The 24,927-nt window shown below is 41.2% G+C and overlaps 1 protein-coding gene across 4 annotated transcripts in view; it reads left to right on the top strand.

The window, feature by feature from the left end:
• RALGAPA2 (Ral GTPase activating protein catalytic subunit alpha 2) overlaps positions 1-24,927 on the top strand; it is a 341,643-nt gene that overhangs the window by 204,275 nt on the left and 112,441 nt on the right. For all 4 annotated transcript variants that reach the window (XM_028123771.1, XM_028123769.1, XM_028123770.1 and 1 more), the window contains 9 exons: positions 545-673; positions 1,553-1,611; positions 6,970-7,078; positions 13,109-13,219; positions 15,231-15,299; positions 15,587-15,724; positions 17,920-18,103; positions 22,443-23,214; positions 24,044-24,115. In XM_028123771.1, the coding sequence (XP_027979572.1) occupies positions 545-673; positions 1,553-1,611; positions 6,970-7,078; positions 13,109-13,219; positions 15,231-15,299; positions 15,587-15,724; positions 17,920-18,103; positions 22,443-23,214; positions 24,044-24,115 (1,643 nt within the window). The remainder of the gene's footprint in view (positions 1-544; positions 674-1,552; positions 1,612-6,969; positions 7,079-13,108; positions 13,220-15,230; positions 15,300-15,586; positions 15,725-17,919; positions 18,104-22,442; positions 23,215-24,043; positions 24,116-24,927) is intronic.

The following is a 24,927-nucleotide window of genomic DNA, read 5'->3' on the forward strand; positions in this document are numbered from 1 at the left end:
ATCCCACTAGATATCAGACACTACATGTTATTTTGCAAAGTGTTCTTGATGAGACAGGAAATTTGGTAGATGGTGTCTGCTGTCTTTCTCTGCCTTTTGAAATTCAACCCCAACCCCTCTTCCTTATGAATTTTTTTAACTGTCTTCGAGCAAAAATAATATTGAGTTGATATCACTCACCCTTCTTTGTTAAGAACATTAAGACTAAAAAAAATAAAAAATAAAAGGTAAAAGTCATGATTGAGTCATTTGCTCTTCTGACCTCTGAATGCATCTGAAGACCTGTTTTCACAATGCTTTTTATACAAGTATAGTGATAATTTCCATTCCTTGGAAATTTGCTTTTTCATTTACGCAAACCTCTCTTGCTTAAATATTCATTCACGTGGAGGGAAATAACCTGGCATAGTTTGATACTTCTTATCTAGGATAAAATAATTGTGAAGATTCCCTCTCAAAATCATGAAAAAGTAAAGCATGTTGCTTATGTAAAGTTTCTGGCTTAGAAGAAGAAAAATAGGTGTTTTCACTTTTTTATGTGCAGACGCCTCATTCAGAAGCTCTCACCATTCTCGGTTCTCTTGTCTGCTTTCCAAATACCTACCGGGACATCCCTTTACTGCAGTCTGTGCCAGAAGTCAAGAAAGTCATCACAGGAACTGAAGATGTCAAGGTACCGCATGCATTTGATTGAATCTCAAGTTTAGCATTTTATAATTCTAGCTATGTGGTCCTCTCTTCCATTATCATACATTGATCTACTTATCCCTGAAAGTTCTGCTTTATTGTTTAAATCTTTCAGTAGTTATTGTTGTTGTTGTTTTTTCCAGAAAGCTCTTTTAGGGGGATTAAACGTATTAGATTCAGAGCATATGGCAGTTATAACTGATAGGCTCCTCGGGTGTTTTTTATTAGATCTGTTTATCATGCCTATGGATTGTAATTATGTAATGAATCATCCTTTGTAATAATTTTAGGTTTAATTGTGTCGCATTAGTGCATCAAATGAGTTTGTAAGAAATAATTGAAGTTAGCCAAATATTCAGTCCCATTGTTAGCCTGATTTAATACTACTAATAATTTGAGATGTCAAGTTATTAACTCCTTAGAGAATAAAAGTAAGCATTTGTTCTCCCCTTAACTGACTTTGGGGCAAACAAAAAATGCTTTTCTAATCTCAGAATCAATCTATCTATCTAATTATGGTACATAATTATAATATATAATTTAACATACAATATATAATGTAATTGAAGTAAAAGAAAACAGCTTTTCCTATCTGAAGTCTCAATGGCTTTGCTAGGTTTTTACTGCATGCCCAGAAACCCTCTTCTCTAGGCTGGCTTACTTGCCCAGGGAGTCCCTGGCTGAGACCACCACCAGGCTACTCCCCCAAGCCCTGTGTTCCCTTCCCCCCAGGTTCTCTCTGTTGGGAGCCTCTCCAGAGCTCCCTGGTCCTTCAGTAGCTCCTGACTGCCTGGAACACAGTCAGACCATGTGGGAAACCAACTACTAAACAAAGTTTTTATTTTACTTAATTTTGTGTTTTTAGCATTACCTCATAAATATTTTACTGAAGAATGCCACAGAGGAACCAAATGAATGTGCAAGGTAAATGTTGACTAAAAGGTAAACTATTTTAGGATTTTAAGATACAAATTTATGTGTAAACAGTTAATGTTAAAAAAAAAACACTCTTCCACGTTACTCGTACACATACTAAAACGTATAGTAAGAATTGTGTCAAGAAAATGCTTCACTTAATTTTTTTAATGTGTGCTACTATTACTATTAAGTGAAAACAGTAAGGTACAGAAGATTATGGCATGCTACATTTTGTAGGGCAATAAACAAGATTACGAATATATACGTGTATTCCCTGTTATTTTTTTAATGAAGAAGAAAATGGAAGGATAAACCAAAAACTTATAAAAATGGTGTATGTATAGGTTAGTAATTCTCAGCCAGAAGTGATTTTGTACCCTAGGAGACAGCAATGTCTGGAAATATTTTGGTTGCTTCTGCTAGGCATCTGAGGTTGCTAGCGGTCTATTACCAATATAGAGGTTTTCTGAGCCACCTGTATAATGAAAAGTTGCAACCTGTCCTTGCAAGGTAAAGCCCAAAGCTGGGAGCAGTGGTGGAGGGGAACAACAGTTTCTCATCCTCTGCCTCCAAACTAATAAGCCCAGCTCAGCCTCCTGGCTGCCTCCAAGGAATCAGCTCCTGCCCTGTTCTCTCTCTAGCAGCCTACCAGCCATCACTGCCTTGTTAGCTCTTTGATGATTTTTAAGGGTTTCTGGGTTGTGGGGGTTCTTTGGGTTTTTTGGGGGTTTTTTTGTTTTTTGTTTTTTTTGGAGGGGGGATTGGTATTTTGACTAACTTCTTCAGTGGTCTTCAGTGAATGGCTTAGTCTACCTTTTCTAGTTTCCCATTACCAGAAGCTATAAATTCATTATCAATTTGTTCATATTAGAGTAACCTTGAATTTTGGGATAAACTCACCTTGGTTTATACAGTACCATGTCTGATTTGACTAACATTTTGTTCAGGAAAGTTGCATTTATATTTATGGCCTGTAATTTTCTTTCCCCATCCTGTTCTTATCAGGCTTGATTCCAGGGTTAGATACTATCACAGAATGACTGAAGTATTGTTTCATTCTCTGTAGTCAGCAAGAATTTTTATAAAATTAGAGTTCATGCTCCTGTGTTATTTAGTATTTGGACCTCAATGGTAAAACTATCTAGGTCTAGTCATTTATTTATGAGAAGGTTAACCATTGACTTATTTTCTTCCATGATTTTAGGAATATTAAGGTTTTCTTTTCTTTTTTTTGTTTTGTTTACAGCTTAGATAAACTAAACTTGTGTAGAAATTTGTCCATTCCATCTAAGTTTTGAAATACACTGGCTATCTTGTGTCTCTTTCACTCTAAGAGTTATATGCACTTCTTAATCCCTGGCCCTATTATATATTCTCTGATTTTTGTCACTAGTCTTGCCAAAGACTTGTCAACTTTTGTTAGTCTTTTCAAAGAACATACTTTTGTCTTTGTTCAGCCTCTTTATTCTAATTTGTTTTTATTTTCTACTTTCTGCTCCTTTTTCTTTCTTTCTTCATATTCTGTCATTCCTTTTCTTTTTATCAGCATATTTATTCTGATATATTAATATAACAGTATACTAACTCAGCATACTAATTCAGCTTTTCTCCTTTACAAATGTCAACATTTAAGTTCATATATTTATTTCTAGATGCTACGTCATCTGAGTTCTGTACATTTTGATATGTAATATTTTTCCACTACAGATTTTTTCCTGTTTCCATTATGATTCCTTCACTGGGTCATGATTTATTTAGAAATATATTTAATTTATATTAAATAATATATTTTATTTATCTTTTTGCTACTGATATCTTAAAGGCATCACAGATCCAATATGTTGTCCGTCAAGTAACAGTCTTTGAAATTGTTGAGATTTGCTCTATGGCCCAGTAGATAGTCAGTTTTTGCAAATGCCCTGGGTAGGCTTGAAAAGCATGTATATACCATTTCTTCAGTAGTTGGGTGTACTGCTCTAGATGTGTACGTTTGATTAATTTTTTTAATCATGTATTTCAAATATTTTACATCCTTTCTAATTTATTTACCATCTTAATCATTTACTGAGAAAAATAGGTTAAAATCTCCCACTATTATGGTGCATTTATCTATTTTTCCTTGTATATCTGTCAATCTTTGTTTATATATTTGGAAGCTATATTATTAGCTATATAGAACTATAGAATTATCAAATCTCTATAGAGAATCATATCTCTTAATTTATGTAGTGACCCTATTTACCTCTAAGGATGATTATTTTTTTCTCTTAAAAACCACTTGTCTCATATTGATTCAGATATTTGTAAATATTTTCCATCCTTTTAAATTTAACCTTTCTATATACTTCTCTTTAAATGTCTTTGCAAAAATTGTACATTCTTGATTTTATATATTTATCCTGTCTGACCTTGATCTTTTAACTGAATCTTTAGTTCATTTACATTTACTGTAGTTACTGACATATTTGGATGTATTTCTTTCATTTGCCTTTATATTTTGTTATTTGTCCTTATCAATATTCTCTCATTTTGTCCCTATTCTTGCCTTCATTTTTCCCCTCTCCTTTTCTTCCTTCCTTCCTTTGATTCAGATGATTTTTTCCACATTCCATTTATTACCTCTATTTTTGCAGAAGTCATAGACTCAGATTTTTTAGAATTTGCCTTAGAAATTTTAATGTGCATACTTGTCTTACTAATTCTGAAATTAGTCTGCCTTTACCCTTTTCCTGAACAATGCCAGTTCCTTCGAATATAATCTTCTGATTTTATTCCTTTGTCACCGCAGCTGCTCCTGTTCCCCCACATAACCTCTGAGTGTTAGAGTCACTCGAGGTTTAGGGCTGGTCCTCTTCTCTCTCTCTGACTGTCCTAGGTGCTCTTATTCATGCTAACCAGACTTTAAATACCACTGAATTTCTGATACTGATGATACTGAATTTATTTGCCTGGCCTCTTCTGTGAACCCCCTAAATATTCAGGCTTATGTATTAAGCTTTCTACTTGATATCTCAGCTTGGATATCTTAACACATACAAAATTAACACAACCATAGCTGAACCCTTATCTCCTGACCATACCTCAGACTCCATCTCAGTAAAGGGCACCACCATCATCTACCCAGATTTTTAATCCAGAAACTTGGGAAAAATCCTTGATTTCTCCTTTTCACTTACCTGTCACATTCAAACCCTTAACATGTCTTGGCAATACCTTCCCCTCCTCTTTTTCTTTACTGTAGAAAGCCAAATTTCTGTGGAGTTGAAAAATGGAATAGAAATGTGTATGGTATGCTCTGTCTTTATCGGCTGTGTATAAAACATGGAGTTAGACAATGAAATTGAGGTCATGCAAGTGCAGATAAGCAGAAATATGACCAAGATTTCAAATAAATGGAGGATAATTATGAGAGAAGATAGTTAAAATTATGAGTGATAATGTAGAAAAGTTAAGAAAAAATAGTAAGTTTCTGTTCATAAACTGGAGTGGTGTGAGATGGCAGAGTAGCAAACAGTCTCCAGAGAGTGGGTTGCCATACAAAGGAGAGTGAAGGTGGTCCTGCCATTAGCTTAAAAAAAAAGTCTTGAGAGAGAGAACCCATTTGGGATTACAAAGGACACATTTGGGATACAGGGAACTTAACTGACAGAAACTCAAAGCCAAAAGGAATACCTGAGAGTACCAGAATAGGGAGATGCTAAATGGGAATGCTAAATCATAAATCTCAAAGAGAGAAAATAGCATTGAAGAGCTACTATAAGCTAGTGTGGCTTTAAAACTCAAGGCAGGTGAGAGTAGTTCACATTATGAAACCATTTTATGGGTCACAAATGTTCTCTGTTGTGCAAGGCTAATAGTTACAGAGTAATGCAGGTGTTCCTTAGAAATGAGAGATCTTTGCTCTTAATGAATTACATTTAACAGATAGGTTAATGGGTTGTAAAAAAAAAAACAAAAACGTGTATGTATTAATACACACACACACACACACACACACACACACACACAGAGAGAGAGAGAGAGAGAGAGAGAGAGAGAGACATGCAAGCCTGCAAAGGAAGAGAGGCTCTTAAAGTGGTAAAAATATGATTTGGGGTATAATTCCAAGTTAGATAGATTTTAGTGGGTTGAACAATCAGAGTCTGAGTTAAGCTGGGGGAAGATAAAGAGGCAAATAGAATACATGACAGAGAGTGCAGTTTCTGGACTGAGAATCAGTATAGAAATCAGGCAAGAGGAGACAGTTCTATACAGTAAGGAAAGCTGAGGGTTTGAACTGTGTGGAACTCCTGTATAATGCTGGCGTTGGAGAATCCAGGAAGACCAGGCACACCTTATAAACTGGGCTGCATGCTTATCCTGAGTGCGTTTTGGTAGAAGGTGACATAGTCTCCAAAGAGCTTTTAATAAACGTGTTCTGAAGCCCTTTATCCATCCTAATTTAAAGAGGTGAAAATCCAGTGAAACATGGTGGTTTTAAAACCTCAAAATATATTTATTTTAATAGCTAGATTATACTGAATACAAAGAACTTGCACTGTGGAGAGCTGAGCAGTACATTCAGTTTAATTGGCACTGGCAATGTGAGCTCTTCTTACAAAGAACAACATATACATACACAACTAATGTCTGGTTCCGAATAGTGGCTTGAAAACTCCTTTTGTTCTGAAAGTGAGCAGGTTTGGGAGCAAGTATTTTAATTTTATATGTGCGCATTCAGAAAAGATTAACAGGAATATGACTTTTTGATCATTGCAAAAGATTAGAATATGTCAATTTCAAAGATAATCATCACTTAAAGTTGATTTATAATTGAAAAAGGTAATTTTTAAAGGACTGTGCAACTTGAAGAAGGCTTTGTCCTAACACATTGTTTAAAAGCAGTAACAGTGCAGCTGATTCTGAAAGTTGTATTCCAATATTTTTTACAATGAAATGTGGGGTTTGTCTTCTGTTTGTAGTAGGTGTTGTATATCTTATTGTAAGAAAAACAATTACAAACTCGATGTCCAACCATTTTCTAAGATTCATGTTTTTGATTCTTCCTCAAAACTCTCTTGAAGCAATACAACGTAATTTAAAGTGTCAGCAAAAATAGCTGATATGTGCTCTGTGACTATGAACAGGATATAGACCATTTATTTCATTAAATATTTAATTGCTAACCAATATCAGTATTTCTCTTTGTCCTGAAAACTGAACTATTGAGGGTACTTTATCTTTTTCCTCAGGAAGACACTCTTAACATATCTGTAATTTTGGCCACTTTGTAAAAAAGATTTAAAATACTTTGTCACTTGAAAATACCAAGAAATTATATTAAATTTTTTGAGAGTTTCCTTCCTTTTCCTTCTTTTTCAAAAGATGCATTGCCATTTGCTCCCTTGGGGTCTGGATATGCGAAGAGCTGGCACAGTGTACAAGCCATCCTCAGCTGAAAGAGGCCGTCAATGTGATAGGTGTCACTTTGAAGGTATTACCGATCCGTGATGTGTATTTGACAGTAAGCTGGATCCCAGATAGTCAACCCGTTCTAGTTTGAATTAGCCCATCGCTATTTTCCCATACGTGAGAGATTTTGAATCAAAAATTGTTTTTCTGTGAGCCATGTTGAACATTCTGTGAGGCTCCCAAGAGAGGCCACCATCAGCTGCTTCCCCACTGGTGGCTGCAGCCTGGCCATCCATAGACTGAGTGCTCCTGGACCAAGCCCTGCGGCTGAGCAGGGTTCCTCTGGTAGCTGGGCACTCCCTGTGGCAAGCAGCACAACTGTCATCTGCTGGTAATAGTGACAGGCAGCTGGGATTTCATGCCCTGGCCTCTTCAGTGGGACTGGGAGAGACCTGAAAGCTCCCAGTTAGCGGTCCTAAGTGCTCACTGTCTGACTGGGTCTTGGCACTTTTAGGATGGCTTTCTTCCTTTGCTTTGTTAATGAAAAGAAGAGCTGCCATTCACTGGGCAGTCATGCTGGGCTGGATTCATGGTAGAGTCTCTATAACCTTCACAACAGCAGCTCTGCAAGGTAGATAGTACCATCCCTATGTCACACCAGAGGAAAGCAAGGCACAGAGGAATCAGGGCATGAGCCCATAGCCATGCGGGTATAAGTGATGGTACCAAGAGCAAACAAAACCTTTGTACATACTCTTAGGCCACTTTCTAAACCAGAGCTCAAATCCTGCCAGGTCCTTTTCTGGCTCCTGCTTACAAATGGTGGTAATAATTAGCATTGCTGTCATTATACCCCCAGAACCAGTGAGTGCCCAGTCCCTGCCAGCCACTGTGCTGGGAGTTTGTGGAAGTTCTCAGCTGTGAGACAGTTGTCCCATTTTACAGGGAGGAACTGGGGTGCAGGAGAGCTAAGGAGCTCATTCCAGGCTCTAGAGCCTGGCCAAGCCAAAGTTCAGACCCTGAACTGTTTGATACCAGCATCCAGGCTCAGGCCTGCCCTTCTTTACTGCCTGTCATGTGCTGCTACAGTAGTAACCCCCACTGTCGCTGACACTGGAACAGTCATCACCAGGCCATTGACAGCCCCTGTGTCACCCTTTGTGCTTCAGCCCACAGGATAACCAGCCGGGGGCATCCCCTGCCCATGGCTTGGCATCCAGCCCTCTGGTCTAGCCCCTGCCTGCTTTTCAGCCTGATTTCATGGCAGCCTCCTCACCCACTCCCCTTCCTGGCCAAGCTTGATGCCCTCTGACCACCCGCCTCTGTCACCCTATCCTGCTGTTCTCTCCTCCTCCACACCTGGGCATGCCGGTTCTATCATGAGAGCTGGAGAAACACTTGCTGCTGATCCCTGTGGTGAGGAATGGAAAATTGATCCAACCAGGATCAATTAGGAGTGCTCCCTCTGGCCTGAGCAGGGCGGTGACCTTTGTGGTTGCCTTTAATCCTTAGAACCACCCTATGAGGTGAAGGGTTACTGCCACCTCCGCTTCACAAATGTGGAAAATGAGCTGACTGGTAAGTAAAGAGTTGGCCAGGGTCAAACCCAGGACACCCTGACCCCTTGTCTGGGCTTTTGCACAACTGCAAAAGCCATGGTGAAATATTCACATGTAACTATACTGAAAAAAAAGTTGGATAGCAATTGTATATCTATGCAGAGTCTAACTTCTTTAATATCCTATTTTCTCAATTCTAAGATCTGTTTTTCAAATGTTGAGTGTAGCGTGGCTTCCCCACCTCTACCCCTTTCCTGGAAAAGCTGTTAATAATTCCGTGGTGTCTGAGAATGAAGGAGATGTGTAGAAATAGCTATATAGCTATCCTTGTACCCTGTGTGGTTCTATGTAGTACAGAAGAGGGATGGAAATTGATAACAAAAGTAGAAGGGTATGAGGGCTTACATTTTGTCATTGTAGTTTCCACATTTTCAAAAATTTCTTTACTTTTTCTATAATGATGAGGAAAAACATAAGGCACCAGAAGAAGAATGCATGGAGCCCAGCCTCTGTCAGGGGCATCCCAACACAGTGCAGGGACTGTCCCATGGAAGCCCCCCCACACGTGTAGGTGCTCTGGCTCCCCCCCATTTTAGAAATAAGAGAGAAGGCAACTGAAGAAGGCCAAGGAACTCATTCCAGCTTGAATTGCAAAGAAATCAGAGGGCCAAGATCGGCCAAATCAGCCTCCCTTTAACCATTAGGAATAGCAGAGGAAAACTCATGGGTGTAATTCCTGGGACAGCTCCCTGCCTGACTCCCTCTGATGTCTGTGTTCCTGTGCCAGTTGGTACTTTTACTGAAGGAGGTGGCACATAAATCTCAAAGAACTGAGGGCCTAGCAGGGAGAGCGTTGCCACAGGGAACAACTCTAAGAAGAGGGGCCTCAGGGAGGTTCGGGGCTCTGCTGGGAGGAGGCCCAGCCCCAGCAACACAGGGAGCATGAGCCCTGGAAAGGCTTCCCGCCTTGTGGATTCCACGTGGCTCTGCGCACCGCTCTGCTGTGGGACCCTGCCCTTCAGGAACACTTGACAAGGTTGACTTGGGTGTTCCCTCTGATGTGGGAAGGGCATGGTCAGATAAGGCTTGGAAATGCTCCCCAGGGGGCATCAATGAAAACCAGCCTGCAGCCTCAGCAGTAAATGAGAGCAGTGCACTCATAAGCACCTGTGGAGATTTCCACCCAGCTAGCTGTGTCTGGTGGGGTAGTGTTGTGGGCAGCAAGGGTGGCAGGGGAGTGTTCTAAGCCTGAGCTGTAATTACTTAGGTGTCCCATCCAGGATGTGGGCCAAGGGCACTAGAGTGTCACCTTTGGCTCTGGCTCAGGTGAGCTGCCAACCTTGCATCCCAGGCAGCCCAGCCTGAACCCCTACCCTCAGCCTCACTTGTTCCTCCTTCTCTTACCCCATCATTAATTGTCTCCTCCTCCTTACCCCACCACCATCTTCAGTCATAGAGTCCTGCTGCCCTAGGGCCATCCCTCACCCAGGCTGTCTCCCTCTGCCAATACCTGAGCCTCCAGGTGGTGCCCTCCAACTCCATGGCCCTAGTCTGGCCCCCACAGATCTGTCCTCCAGACTGCCACCAGAGGCATCTGTCTGCACAAGGCCTGACCAAGCCACCCACAGACTAGAATACTAAGCATGGCATTCAGGGACCTACACAAACAGGTCCCTGCCTGTTCCTAAGATTGTCAGTCTTTCAAAGTAGGGACTGTATCTGCCCTGTTCATCTTGTGCCCTATGCTTTGCTTTTCTTTTTTGGCTTAAACAACATGGGAGAATATTGGTTCGTATAGCTGGAAAATACATGGGTATGGAAGAGTTTGAGGTTGGTTGATCCAGGAGATTAACAGCGTCAACACTGACCTAATTGTTTGACTCTTCTGCTCTGTAGTCCACAGAGGTGGCTTCATCTTAGGGTGGGATGCCCACAGGGTTGGAGGATGTCTGCCAGTAGGAGTCAGGGTCCTGCCTGTCTTTGTTCGGGTTCAGCAGGACTTCCTTTACAGCATTCTAGTAAGGGCTACTGAGATGCATTAGCTGAGGTTTCTCTCTCATCCCTGTGCCAGTGACTGAGGCTGGGAATAAAATCTTCTCATTTATTGCAGCCAGTGAGAGGGGACTTGCACCTGGAAAAAGATCTACTATTAGTTAAGGAGAGAGGGGGGCATTGACACTGGCCAAGCAACTACACATTTTAGAGAGCATCCGGGAGCAAGAGATCCTCTCTAGTGGGAAGAAGGTGGCATGTGAGTGCAGAAATGAATAGTGAGAAGGAGCTGGGCAGTGTCTGGGAAAGGGGCACTCCAGGCAGAAGGAGCACCAAGGACCAAGGTCCTGAGGTGCCCATGAATTGGTATACATTTGAAGAGCAAGATGTTGATCTATGGGGCAGAGTGTGGTGTCGGGGCAGCAGGGGAGCTGGGGCCTTAGTACTTGTCAGTTTAGCTGAGCCTGGACAGCATTTCCCAGAATTCTTTTCCCCATATGGTTTTTTGGGGGAGTGGGGTTGATTACTTTTTTTATTATTATTTGAGTATAGCTGACACACAATGTGATGTTAGTTTCAGGTGTACAACACAGTGATTCAACGACCTATCCCTTCTGCCATGCCTACCACAAGTGTAGCTGTGTCACCATCAGTGCTGGCACATTGTCTTCATTCCATGAGTATGTGCTGAGTGAGTGAGTGAGTGAGTGAGTGATTTATCCCCCCCCACCACCACAGCATTCACGTGTGACTAATACCACCCCACTTGCAGCCCTCCAGCCCAGCCTGGCCTGCCACAGGGCCCTGCTGCACGGAGACACTCTCCCTCTGCATTCTTCCAGGCTAAGCTCAGCTCTCCTTCTCCCTACAACACGTCCTCTCTGCTGTCTGCCCCCTCTCTCACACCTTACCCCTCTCTGCCCAGAGGCTTGTTGTCTGGTCTACCAGAGTTCTCATTTCTTGTCGTCCTCTTGTGTGCTTCCAGATTCTAGATGTAAGAGCCATGCCAGCCTTCTGTTTCCACCCCATGACTTGACCACTGTGATGCAGCAGAAACACACTCATGTTCTTCAGTCCCTCAGTTCCATCTTCACCTCAGACTCACCATGTGCTTCTCCTCGGGGAGCTATGCAAGGCATTAAGAATATAATGGTGAACAAGATGTGGAAAAATTAAACACACCAAAGAATAGGCAGACAAACACAGAAGATCAGCTTGATAGCCCTTAATGCCATAAGGGAACTATAAGAGGGAAACAGGATGAAGCTGAAGAGCTGGAGCAAGTGGGCTGCCACTCCTTTGAATGGGCATGGTGGCCTCATGGAGGAGACATTTAGTGCCATGATCTGAAAGATGTGGCAGTGCCAGCAACATGCAGACCTGGGGAATGAGTGTCCCAGGCAAAGCACGGAACAAGTGCAAAGGCCCTGGGGCAGAAGCAAGCTAGTATTTGAGGGATTGAAAGAAGCCTATGAGCATCAGGTCATCTGAGGCCTAGAGGCCAGGCTCTGAAGAGCTTCTTGAGCACAGATGCTCTTGCCCTGGGTGTACTTTGTGCCTATCAGGAAGGGGCAGTCAGGAAGTGTTTATCCTATAGAATTCAAAAGAATCCCTTTTGCCTTAACTTCTTTGTCCTGTGAGTTTACACTGAGATGCTAAATGTTGACTTTTCTGTGTCTATGTGGTGCTGAGGTCAATTGAGATCTGCTTCATGGGACTTGGAGCTCCTGGCATGGAAATAACTAAACTACATAGCCAGAGGTTTCCCTGGACAAGGACCCCAAATCAGTGACAAATCTTTCTTCTGTAGATAATGAGGTGTGGAGAGCAGAGTAGTCCCAGGTTCTGGCCAGGGAGAGAGGTACAGGGTACCTTCACCTGTTTCATCCACCCCAGCCCGTGGACCTTGTAGGCACCATCCCTCCCCATTAATATGCCATCTCACAAGAAATGGGAGCATCCAGAGGACCTTGGACACACACCAGACTCCAAAAACATACTCAAAGTAATTGGGTACACGAGAACATATGAATTAGGTTCTTGCAGTCACCAAAGTTTCACATTTCTTAGTACATTACACATGCGGGTTCAGTCCCCATTTCTCCAGGTGTAAAGTGAAGATCACGTCTACCTTGCAGAGCTGCTAATGAAGATTTATCAATGTGAAAATGAGGAAAATTCTTGTAAAATGTCCAGCACATAGGGAATACTCAGTAATGGACTACATTTTAATTTCCTGTAATTGTCAAAACTATGATTTGTGCGATCTGCATGAGGCGTCTGAAATTATGGTTTTAATTTTTCTATGACTGAACAACAGCTACTTGTTTCTGTAGAACATTACGTAAAGTAATACAGCTAGTCTGGACAAGAGGCAGTTACAGGATGGTGATCATATACAACCTATCTGGTACCAGGACACATTTTTCAAAAATTGAATGCCAAACAAGAAAATGTATCCCTAAATATCGCTGGAAAGAAATGCCTGTTCTTTTCTTCCTCAGGACAAATGTATGTGTTAAGTTTAGTCCTTTCGTTTGGGGTTTTGTTTCCCTTTATAGTTTTCTAACAAAATCGTGGCTCAGGTGGCCTGTGATGTTCTTCAGTTGCTGGTTTCCTACTGGGAAAAGCTTCAGATGTTTGAAACCTCTCTCCCTCGGAAAATTGCAGAAGTAAGTCTTTTCCTGTAATGCTAAAACATAAGCGTTTCCCTCTTACTCTATGCGATATTTAATGAATTACAGATACTCAAATAATTGTTAGAGAACTGTCTGTTACATTGCCATACGAGTCATTCATTTTAAGAGTAAATCGCACTGGCCCTTCTCAGCTGTGATTTCAGGCACTACGTAAAGAAGCCACCAGTGTTCGGGGCAGAGTCTCACACTTGGAGAGTTTGAAAGGCAGACACGACCACAACAAAGAGACCTTTTGTAGATTGGGCTTCATTCATCGAGAGTAATTTGGATGGTGCCAACAAGGAGTAGGCAGCTGGTTATGATGCCCTCTATGCAGGGGCGGGGAGTTGGGGGGACTGTTGTATGAAACAGGAGTCTCTCCCAGACTAAAGCCCCGAACCACGCTTTCTGCCATAGCGTGATTACCCAGCTGTAATGTGATTACTACTGTAATATGCTTGGGGGGAGGGGGATGGCAAGGGTAGTTGGTGGGAGAGAAGGACAGAAGGAACAGGAAGAATCATCCCAGTGATGATATCCTGGAGGTCAGTCACATCTGAGGGTGCTTGCCTGTATAGAGGCAGGTGCCTTCACCTCTGTAGGTGCCTGCATATAAGGCACATCCATCCCTGCCAGTTTTGAAAGCTACACTTTTTGAAACATGCCCTGTTCTTTACACATCCAGTGGTAACTCTTCAAGGAAATTTGATTTATCTCTGTGTGATATTACAGGGAGAGAAGAAGTGATACTGATTTATTTTCTCTCAGCCCTAGACAGATTTCACCAGTGAGATCACTGAGTTCTCTAGGTGGCCTAGAGTGGAACAGAGCTCTGGACACAGGAATAGCAGATGCTGCAAGTTGTAAAGTTGTGTTTTAGGGCAACTGTGTACAGTTGACCCTTGAACAACACGGATTTGAACTGCATAAGTCCATTTGTATGTGGATTTTTTGTATAAATACAGTAGAGGACTGTAAATGTATTTTCTCTTCCTTGCGATTTTCTTAACATTTTCTTTTCTCTAGCTTACTTTATTGTAAGAATACAGCATAGTATATATATAACATATAAAATATGTATTGATCAACTGTTTATGTTATTGATGAGGCTTCCAGCCAGTAGTAGGAGTAGCAGCATCTGCTATTCCTGTGTCCAGAGCTCTGTTCCACTCTAGGCCACCTAGAGAACTCAGTGATCTCACTGGTGAAATCTGTCTAGGGCTGAGAGAAAATAAATCAGTATCACTTCTTCTCTCCCTGTAATATCACACAGAGATAAATCAAATTTCCTTGAAGAGTTACCACTGGATGTGTAAAGAACAGGGCATGTTTCAAAAAGTGTAGCTTTCAAAACTGGCAGGGATGGATGTGCCTTATATGCAGGCACCTACAGAGGTGAAGGCACCTGCCTCTATACAGGCAAGCACCCTCAGATGTGACTGACCTCCAGGATATCAACACTGGGATGATTCTTCCTGTTCCTTCTGTCCTTAGTATTTAAATTTGAGGGAAGTCAGGGGAGTCAGCACCCCTAATCCCTGGGTTGTTCAAAGATGAGTTATAGTTTATCATCAAAAGAGGAATACCTTTGAGAATGCAAGGGGTGCTTTTACACCAGGACAACAGATGGAGACCTGAATGGTTTGTAAGAAAATCAAATGGGAGCATTTTCATAGTTATTTTTGAAAATATTTTTTACTTTCATTGTGTAAAGTGTAGAGGATGATGATGGGAATTGTGTGACCACAGAGAGAAATGTTCCTTCCTCTGGGGCCCCCAGTTTCATCACCAGTAGAGTGGAGTGGAGACTGGGCATGGCTCTATCACTTTCTCCTGATTTTCAGGACTGCAGGGAGCTCTAAACTGGCTCTCTGCTTTTTGTCACCTTTCTCTAGCGAGTTGGCACCAAGCTGGGTTTAGTGCAAGGCCATCTTGGGACTCTTAACATATGGTTTCCCAAACTATTGCTATGGTCTGTTTCATTGGGGATTTGTCTTTTATGCAGATCCTTGTGGCCACAATTGCTTTTCTTTTACCAAGTGCAGAGTACTCCTCAGCGGAAACAGATAAAAAGGTAGGTGGCACATCAGCTAAGTTTTTTCCAGAGTTTGTTTGTTTGTTTTTTTAATGTAAGACCAAATGATAAATAATGTTCTATATAGGGATAGCCTTTATAGTATTCTTCCGATATATTGGTCCTAACAGTCTCCCCTGTGAGAACTTTTATTTATTCATTTATTTCTTTTGCATTTGTGTGTCCACTGAATATTATTATACAGGGACAGTTCTGTTGTTTGCTGTTACATGTAGTGAAGTTTGAAAGATTGCAGTGTATGTTACGGGGCATGTCTCCTCTTCCAGTTTATTGTGTCCTTGCTACTCTGCCTCTTGGACTGGTGTATGGCATTGCCGGTGAGCACCCTTCTCCGCCCGGTGTCTGCGGCGGCCCTGGAAGGGCAGCACTCGTCCAGAGGCCCTTTGCTGGACTATATCTATAGGGTGAGTCTCCATTTGGGCCTCAGGGGCATAGAGTATAGACGTAAGCATCAGAGAATTACCAAAATATGTTTTATACATTTACTTATTTATTTGTGCTCTTTTGAAAAGCATATACGGGGGCTGAAGCATTTTAAAAGAAATGAATAATTTAAGTAGTGAAAACAGAGCAGATATTATTGTAGAGAAGCAATGGTTACCAAGTGAAAGAAGCCTGCATTTTCACATGACTTCCATCTTTCAACAACTGCAATTTGACCAGAAACCACCCCCCCAAATTTTCATGTAACATGGTCTATCTCTACTTAACTTTAAAAAGAACTGTTTATATTGTAGGAATATTTATAGCCATAGTTTGACAAAAATCTGCTTATCAATGGAAGAAAAAATATAAAGGTCTCAATGGTCTCTTTGTTTAAAAGATCTTAAGAAATAAATTTTTTTAAGATTTTATTTATTTATTTGAGAGAAAGAGATAGAGATAGCAAGAGAGAGCGCAAGCAAGGGAGGCGAGGAAGAAGCAGACTCTCCACTGAGCAGGGAGCCCGACTCAGGGTTCCATCCCAAGACGCTGAGCTCATGACCTGAGCCGATGTTTAACCGACTGAGCCATCTAGGCACCCCGAGATCTTAAGAAATAAATTAAGGAAATATATAACATCAAAGTATTTAGTCTCATCACTTTTATCATACTCAAGATATTTGAATTTCACCCCCTACTGATACGTAGGTATGGTGTTTGCTCTGGACTCTGTATTATCCTTCTATATTGGCTTCACAGTCCCTCCTGTGAAAGCTTCATTTATGAATTTAGCACTTGTGTATCCATTGAATAATTACTACTAAGTAGAGACAGTTCTGTTAATTTTTTTAGTAACAAACCTTTACTAATAACCTTTATTTTTTTTAAAAGATTTCATTTATTTGAGAGAGAGAGTGAGCAAGAGAACACAAGCAGGGGGAACAGCAGAGGCAGAGGGAGAAGCAGGCTCCCCACTGAGTAGGGAGCCTGACGCGGGGCTCGATCCCAGGACCCTAAGATCATGACCTGAGCCGAAGGCAGGCGCTTGACCAACTGAGCCACCCAGGAGCCCCTACTAATAACCTTTAAAAAAAAAATTCCAAGTCATTAACTTATTACTGTGTTGCCTTGTTTTAAAATGTATCTGATACAAAGGAAAAAGACACTTAACATGGTTGAAATTCTACTAAAAAGTATTTTGTATCTTTAAATGGTTTCTTTAGTGGTCAAAAATTTTAATAACTGTTAGGATTCATTAGATACTTCTGTCATCTTTGTGGCTTATAAAACCTATTTGAGGCCTGACTTGACCAAGTACAGTAGCCACAGTCATTTAAATTTATCTCTTTTCTGATATTTCTTTTCTTAAAAGATTTCTCTTAAAATTGTTTTACCAATAAAAGAGTCACCTCCTAGTTAACATGATTCACAAATTTATTGAATAACATTATTGTATCTTTAAAGGAAACTTTTTATTAAGTATAATATGCATCCAGACAAGTGCTTCAGTATAAGTGAGAGCTTGATGAATTTTCACAAAGTGATCACACCTGTGAAACCAGATCCCAGCTGCAGAAACTGAATAGCCTTGGTATCCCAGAAGCCCCCATCATGCCTCCCTACTAGTCACTATCTTCATGCACACACCTGGGGTAACCGCTAGCCTGTCTAACAGTGTAGATTTTTTTTGTACTTTGTATAGCTGGAATTATGCAATATGTGCTTCTGTGCTTGGCGTCCTTCACTCAGCATTATTTCTGAAGGATTCATTCATACTCTTGTGAATAGTTGCAGATTTTTCACTTGTTGCTATTTGGTAATACACAATGAGAGGATGCCATGATTTATATCTGTTGTACTGTTGATGGACATTTGGGTAGTAGAGTTTGGGACCGTAAAAAGAAGATCTGTGAACATTCTGGCGGGCCACAGCAGGACTTAGGGCAAAATCAGCACTTTTTAACTTACACTTTCCTTTTGTCTTGAGAATATATTTATTGGCATTGATGTAAAAGGAACAAAATAAACTTGCAAATAGCACGAAGATGTTTTAGAATGGAAGGGATTCTATGTCTTCAAGTATTACCTACCTCCTAAGTGCTCTTGTGGGGTGGCAGATTGTTGGGACAGGAGGTTCGTCGCATCCACAGCACACATTCCCTTCTGTTTTTCACAGGTTCTGCACTGCTGTGTTTGTGGCTCAAGCACATACACCCAGCAGAGTCACTACACACTGACCCTGGCCGACCTGTCCTCCCCGGATTACGATCCTTTCCTGCCACTGGCAAATGTGAAGAATTCGGAGCCAGTCCAGTATCATTCATCAGCAGATTTGGGCAACCTGCTCACAGTTGAAGAGGGTGAGATTCTTCAGAATATTAATTCTCATGGGCAGGAAAAGGAAAGATTGTAGCCTTTTGCCCATGCTTGCTATATTATTTTTAACAATCTAGTTTTTGGTTTCTAAACTCTTCTGTGATAGCAAATTCTGCCTTCCTTGTTTCTTTTTTTCTCGTTTCTTCACTTCCTCTCCTTTTTCCTATCTTAGCTGAATTTTGTATTGAGGACCTGTATTTTTCAGACCTATGAGACCCACAGAAAAAGGCTCATTTCTATCCTACAGGAACTTTACGTGTAACTGGAGAGACAGGATTAATGCAGGAGGACTTATTTGTGGACCGGTAGCACCATGGGGGCTTCCCGTGGGGAAGGACCTAAGCCAGACTTAGAAGGATGGGCAGACTTTGAAAGGATCTCGTGGAGGGTTGCAGACTAGGAGAGCATTGTAGAGAGGTGGGGATTTACATGCCACAGTTTGAGGATCACTCTGCTGATGGCAGAGGGTCCATTTTAGAATATATGGGTATCGTCAGGATTAGGAACTGCTGTATGTCTTCCTCAACCTCCCTTCTTCCTAAAAGGCAAAGAGCCTATCTCTGGGCCTTGAAATGTGAGTCCAAAGGTAGGTATATCACCTGTACATATGAAATAATTGCATAGAACCAAACACACACATACATAGTACATGTGAAACGAGTAAACTCTGAATATTGATGAATCATATCAAATGTACCATATCATATCAAGATACCAATCAAAATTTCCTGATTGTGATACTGTACTAAAGCTATGCTATGTAAGATATTACCAGGGGGATGAAGGATATTTGGGATCTCTCTGTATTATTTCTTACAAGTGCATGTGAATCTTCTATTGTCTCAAAGTTAAAAGTTAAAAAAAAAATGTGGGTGTGGAGTGTTGGATCATCCATGAAAATGTTACAGACTTGGCAAGTTAAAACCTAGGCCCAAGGGTGGAACCTTGGGAGTAAAAACACGTTAAAGAAAAAGGAATGAGGGAATGTCACCAGGAAAGCAAAGTCAGGGAATTGGAAAAAGAACCCAGAAAGAGTCAGTTCTGAGAAGTCGAGGGAAGAAAGGGAATAAGGAGCCAAGAAAAGTCAGCAGTCCTAGGTGCTTCAAAAACATCACGGAGAGTGGGAGCTGTTTTGTTTTGTTTCCCAGCTAAGCATTTGGTGGTGAGTTTTGCTGAGTACTTTGGGCATGGAGGTTAGTCTGTAGCCAAAAAGCCTGAGCAGGTGATTTGGGGATGACTGTTCAGACCCCCAAGACATTCTTCTTGTAGGTCCTTTGGTGGACAAAGGAGGGACAGTAACCAGTTGAGGGCATGGAGTCCAGGGCTATGCTTGCAAGACTACAGAGTCTGGAGTATGGGTTAGGCCGAGAGGAAGACGACAGGTGAGGTGACGATGAAGAGGATGGGAGTGGGAGCACCAGTCATTGGCAAAGGCTCTGGAATCGTCCAGTCCAGGAAAGTTTTATAGAAAACCTCAGACCTTATGCAAGCTTGTCCTAACATAGTTCTGTGGTACTAAAAATAATTGCTTGTACTTCAGAGGCAAAGGAGTTTTAAAATTCACTAACACTTTAAATAAAAAAAGCAAAGCAGTTTAAAAACATATTGGCATGCACAGACACTCTTGCTAAGTGGGTACACCCTCTTAAGAATGAGAGGAAAATTAAAGATGATAGCTGAAGTATTTTAGGTTAAACAAAATGTGCTTGTATTTGAGAGGTTTTTTTCTCATTCAGTGTCATAATTCATCATTCGTAACCAAACTTTTTTCTCACATGTTTCTGGGAAGCAATATTGTATATTTATCTATTATTTTCAAGTGACTCTTTCATTCAGTATTACGTACTATTTGATGTAAATACTACTTTGAAATAGTTACAAGCAAGAGACACATTCAGTTACCAACAGCTGAGGTGGCTGCTGGTCCAGCTCAAGGAAAAGCAAATTTCTCATCATTAATAACTAATTGCTTTAAAAAGAAAGGAAGAGGGGAGCTTTAAAAACTGAAAGTTAGAAGACAAACTAAAATCACTGCTTTTCTATTTCATCTCTAAATGTAGTAAAATAAGACAAATATTTGGATTATATTTTTTCATAGTTTGTGGAAGTTATGAGATTGTTTTCTTGTGAATGGAGTCTAGATTTTCTCTTTATTTTTCAGGGAACCACAGGCAGTTGATGCAGCTGAAGTCTGCCAGGAAAAAAAGTTTTTACTTCACAAATATTCCTTTTCCCACTTTTCAATACCAAAGATATTTGGAGTTTTTATTGGGTGTGTCACGGTTTATGACTTGATTAGTGTGACTCTAGTTCATCTCCCATTGTAGAATTCAAACACGTTCTTTAAAATACAAATTTGTATGTATCTCAAATTGAAAGCACAACCTATGTAAGTTAAAGCAGAGGAAAGTTGCTTTTCCAATTGTAATTGTCTGTGTTGGGCTTTACCAAATTGGACCTTTGTCATTCGTTCCACAGCCTGCTCCATCGAGTCATCACCACGTGCTGTCTTACACCATAGACTCCTGAACCCCCAGCTGGCCATGCCTTTGTTGTTTGGGGCATTAACATTTCTGACAGAGCGCATATTCATATGGAATGATAAGCATGAATAAAAAGCATCTGTAACTTTTGAAAAAGTTAATATGGACACAAAAGCAAAGGCATTCATAACTGTGATTACAGGGGAATTAGTTGAGGTGTTTAAATTTCTCAGCTGTATGGAAATCATACACTCTTCTACAAGGGTCAAGAAGGACAGTTGAATGTCAGAAATGGATGTAGATGAACTTTGCTTATGAAAACTCAAGTTTTCATGTGAGATTTTATTTTACGTTGTTGAATACAGCGATTTCTTGTTCACTGAATAGCAAAAATTAAGAAGAAATTCAATGAAAAGTCAGGACGATCTTGTTCATTAGTCATCACCGAGGTTCCTATACTCTAGGAGTTGATTGTTTCCTGCTAGGATTTATACATCATACAATTGATGTTTCATAGATAAGTTCACTGAATTTTTAATGTCTGAGAGGGAAGGTGTTTAGCATCAGAAAACATAATTTAGAGTTATTTGTGTTTAATTAATATTTGAGTTTTCCGTTGTGAATTTAGAAACCAAGTATTTCCTAAACCTGTAAGCCCAAAGTATAAGTCTTACCTTATTTATCTAGTGATATTTTTTATTGAAATTAAAAATTCATTTTCACTTGTTCTTGGATTAACACACAGTTCTTTTCTAAATTTGGCAGATTACAATTTCCCTGACCACTCTGAAGCTTAAGTGGTTGTCTCCCTCCGTGCTTACAGATTGTTTCTCTGCTTCTCCCTTACCCTGCCAGCATGTCACAGAGCCCACCTTCACCTGCTAGTGTCAGTCTTTCTACACATTTGAAGCCTTAAAAATTTTGTAAGTCAGTTGCTCTTAGGCATTTCATCATCAACTGCAAATTCAGTTAAAACCTATTTCCATGAGTTAATTAATATACCAGATTCTGTTAAATATTTAAAATGCCCAAACAACAAAACATAAATTTTTGCAACGATCTTAAGATTGCTTCAAATCCATCTGTGACGTCATAGGCTTGATACATTTCCTCATCAGTGTCTGCCTTTACGCCGGTGAAGGAAGTGGGGTAACCTCTGTGGCCTGAACCCACAGCCCACCACCTTTCCCACCAGATGCTCTCCAGCTGCAGGTTCCGCCTCCCAGAACTCCCTGAACCATCAGCTCTTTCAGGACCGGGAACTTCTCTCATTTACTGCTGTATCTACAGATTTTTAAGTGTCCCTTTCAGAATGAGATCTTCATGGAAGTTGGTTCTTTTAGCAATCTATTTAATCAAGTTATTTATTATTTATTTATTTATTTATTTATTTAACATATAATGTATTATTTGTTTCAGGGGTACAGGTCTATGATTCATCAGTCTTACACCCAGTGCTCCCCACAACACATACCCTCCCCAATGTCCATCACCCAGCCACCCCATCTCCCCACCCCCCAGCAACCCTCAGTTTGTTTCCTGAGATTAAGAGTCTCTTATGGTTTGTCTCCCTCTCTTGTTTCACTTTTTCCTCTCTTTCCCTATAATCCTTTGCCTTGTTTCTTAAATTCCACATATCAGATCATATGATAATTGTCTTTCTCTGGTTGACTTATTTCTAGCAATCTATTTAAATTGTACTTTTAATTCAAATAGAATTAGTGTCGAAAAAGAAAATAGATGAAAAAAATGGCCAGACTAAACCAAATCCAACATTCCGAGTACAGATTTTAAGCTTCCTTCCCCACTGTCTGCTATGTTGCCTTACCCCGGCTCACAGAGCGGAAGAGGAGGAGTTTGGAGCTGATCCCTCTGACCGCCCGCATGGTGATGGCCCACCTGGTGAACCACCTGGGACACTTCCCGCTGCGTGGGGGCCCTGCCGTGCTGCACAGCCTGGTCAGCGAGAACCATGACAACGCGCACGCCGAGGCCCCTGAGCTGTCCTCCGAGGTGTTCCGGAGCCCAAACCTGCAGCTCTTTGTGCTGAATGACAGCACCCTCATCTCCTATCTTCAGACACCCTCTGAAGGGCCAGCAGGCGACTTGCGGGGGGGCACCCTGTCAGATGTCAGAGTCATTGTGCGGGATATCTCAGGGAAGTACTCTTGGGACGGGAAGGTTTTGTATGGACCATTGGAAGGCTGCTTAGCACCCAGTGGCAGAAATCCTGCATTTCTGATTTCGGGCTGGCAACCTCAAGCTTTGGGAGCTCAGAAAGATTTTTCTCAAAGTGAGGAGGGAGATGACGTCCTCGACAAATTACTTGAAAACATTGGCCACACAAGTCCTGAATGCCTTTTACCATCACAGCTAAATCTAAATGAGCCCTCCCCACCCCCGCGGGGAATGAACCGTGACCAGGAGAAGGAAATCATCGAGGTCATTTTGCGCCAGAATGCCCAAGAAGACGACTACATCCAGAGGTGTAACTCTGACTCGGCCATGAAAGTCACCAGCCAGGAGCAGCCCTCACCAGTAGAGCCACAAGGACCCTTTTATTTCTGCAGGTTGTTGCTCGATGACTTGGGGATGAATTCTTGGGACAGAAGGTAACAGTCCTCTCTAGACCTTCACCTACTTTATCATTATGTTTGTGTGTGTGTTCTTGTTCTCAGTTTGGGATTTGAGAAGCAGAGAATAGAAATGGAGATTTTTCTTTCTGCATTTACAGCTTATTTTCTACTGCTAAATTAGAGCTACAAATGAAACTAATTGTGCTGTACTGATGCACAGATTGAATTTCAGGCATCTCGTGTATTTTCAAGGGTACCAGACATTTTCTGTGCATGCGCGCATGCGCGTGTGTGTTTTAATTACTGCTCTGTCCATCATTGCTTGTGTTGGCACAAAAGATGCAAATGGACTACAAAGATCAATAAGCCACCATCTCACCTTAGGTCTGGTGAAGGAGGTAGACTTGGCACGACTCTGATGAAAGACAGCATGACACAGGAGTCTGAGAGGAACAGTTAATCTAATACGAAGTGTGGGACAGTGATCTGTGGAAGGGGTGGGTTTGAGCTGGGCCCTGACAGTGGAGTGGGGTTTCTAAGGGCAGAGGTAGGGAGAAGGGATTCACAGCAGAGCTGATAGTGAAAAGAGGCACAGGCGCACACACATCAGTGAAGCACTCTTTCACCTCAGGGCCATCCTGTGTCAATGGGTAGGGATGGGATGCCATGGAATTTTGATGCCTTTGAATGTCTTAAGGAGAATGGAGTTCATTCTGTGGGCTCAGATCACAAATCTTTTATGACTGAGGAAGGTTATGGATGGGTACGTGGATGGATGAGTGATAGGTTTGTTAATTGATTGATTGGAAATGGCAGAATTGGTCTGTGATTACACAACTTTTCTTCCATCTCTTTTTTTTAATAGAAAAAATTTCCATCTGTTGAAGAAAAATTCAAAACTTTTGAGAGAGCTAAAAAATCTGGACTCCCGTCAGTGGTATGTGAAAGTATATCAGACCACTTCCTTCCTATCTCTCATTGTGTGTGTTTGGATGACAGAGCTGCGGGAATGAATACACCTACAGAGACACCCAAAGGTTATTCTGTAACTAGAATCTGGTGACATCTGCACATGCCATACCTTTGGTGTTTTTCCCCTTGAGGAATAAGCTTAACATGCTTGCTATGCTAAGAAGAGGTCATTGCTCCCATCTAATCTGTGTCTTTGGTTGAGGACCTTTTCATGTGGCAGCCAGTGGACATTCATTCTCATTTAATCTCTGTAGCCACCTCTTTCTCCAATGAGGAACAGAGGCTTACCAGGCCCAAACAGCCTACCTGTGCTCACATGTAACCATTTTGTTTAAACCAAGTGAGTCTGACTTCTTACCCCGTGCTTGTGTGCCAATGCACTGGCTGTAGTCTCTGCGCTACAACGTGGGCAAGCTTAAAACCAGTGCGTTTCAATTAGTAACTCCCTAGTAGTGATTCTTCTTCTCAGAGCTGGTCAAATCTCAGGTCCGCCCCTTATCTGTACAATCTTAGAAGCAATTCTCCAGATGAACTCAGGACCAGTTTTTGATTTGGGGAAATGTGTGCTTCCAAACACATCTCAGGCAACAGTAAGTTTTGTGCTTGGTACATAACAGGTACTTAAAAGTCTTGAATAAACTGCTTGTTTAATCTTAGTTTTTTTTAAAAAAAAAAAACACCTCATTTTCTAAAAAATAGCTTTTGTTCCTGTTTTATTCCCTGGAGGAATATCATTAGGTATCTCATTACAGATGAAAAACCTGAAGCCATTATTCC

Source organism: Eumetopias jubatus, unplaced genomic scaffold (assembly GCF_037043125.1).
Source record: "Eumetopias jubatus isolate StellerSeaLion01/CBP00866 unplaced genomic scaffold, mEumJub1_p1.0 scaffold_9, whole genome shotgun sequence".
Lineage (NCBI taxonomy): Eukaryota > Metazoa > Chordata > Mammalia > Carnivora > Otariidae > Eumetopias > Eumetopias jubatus.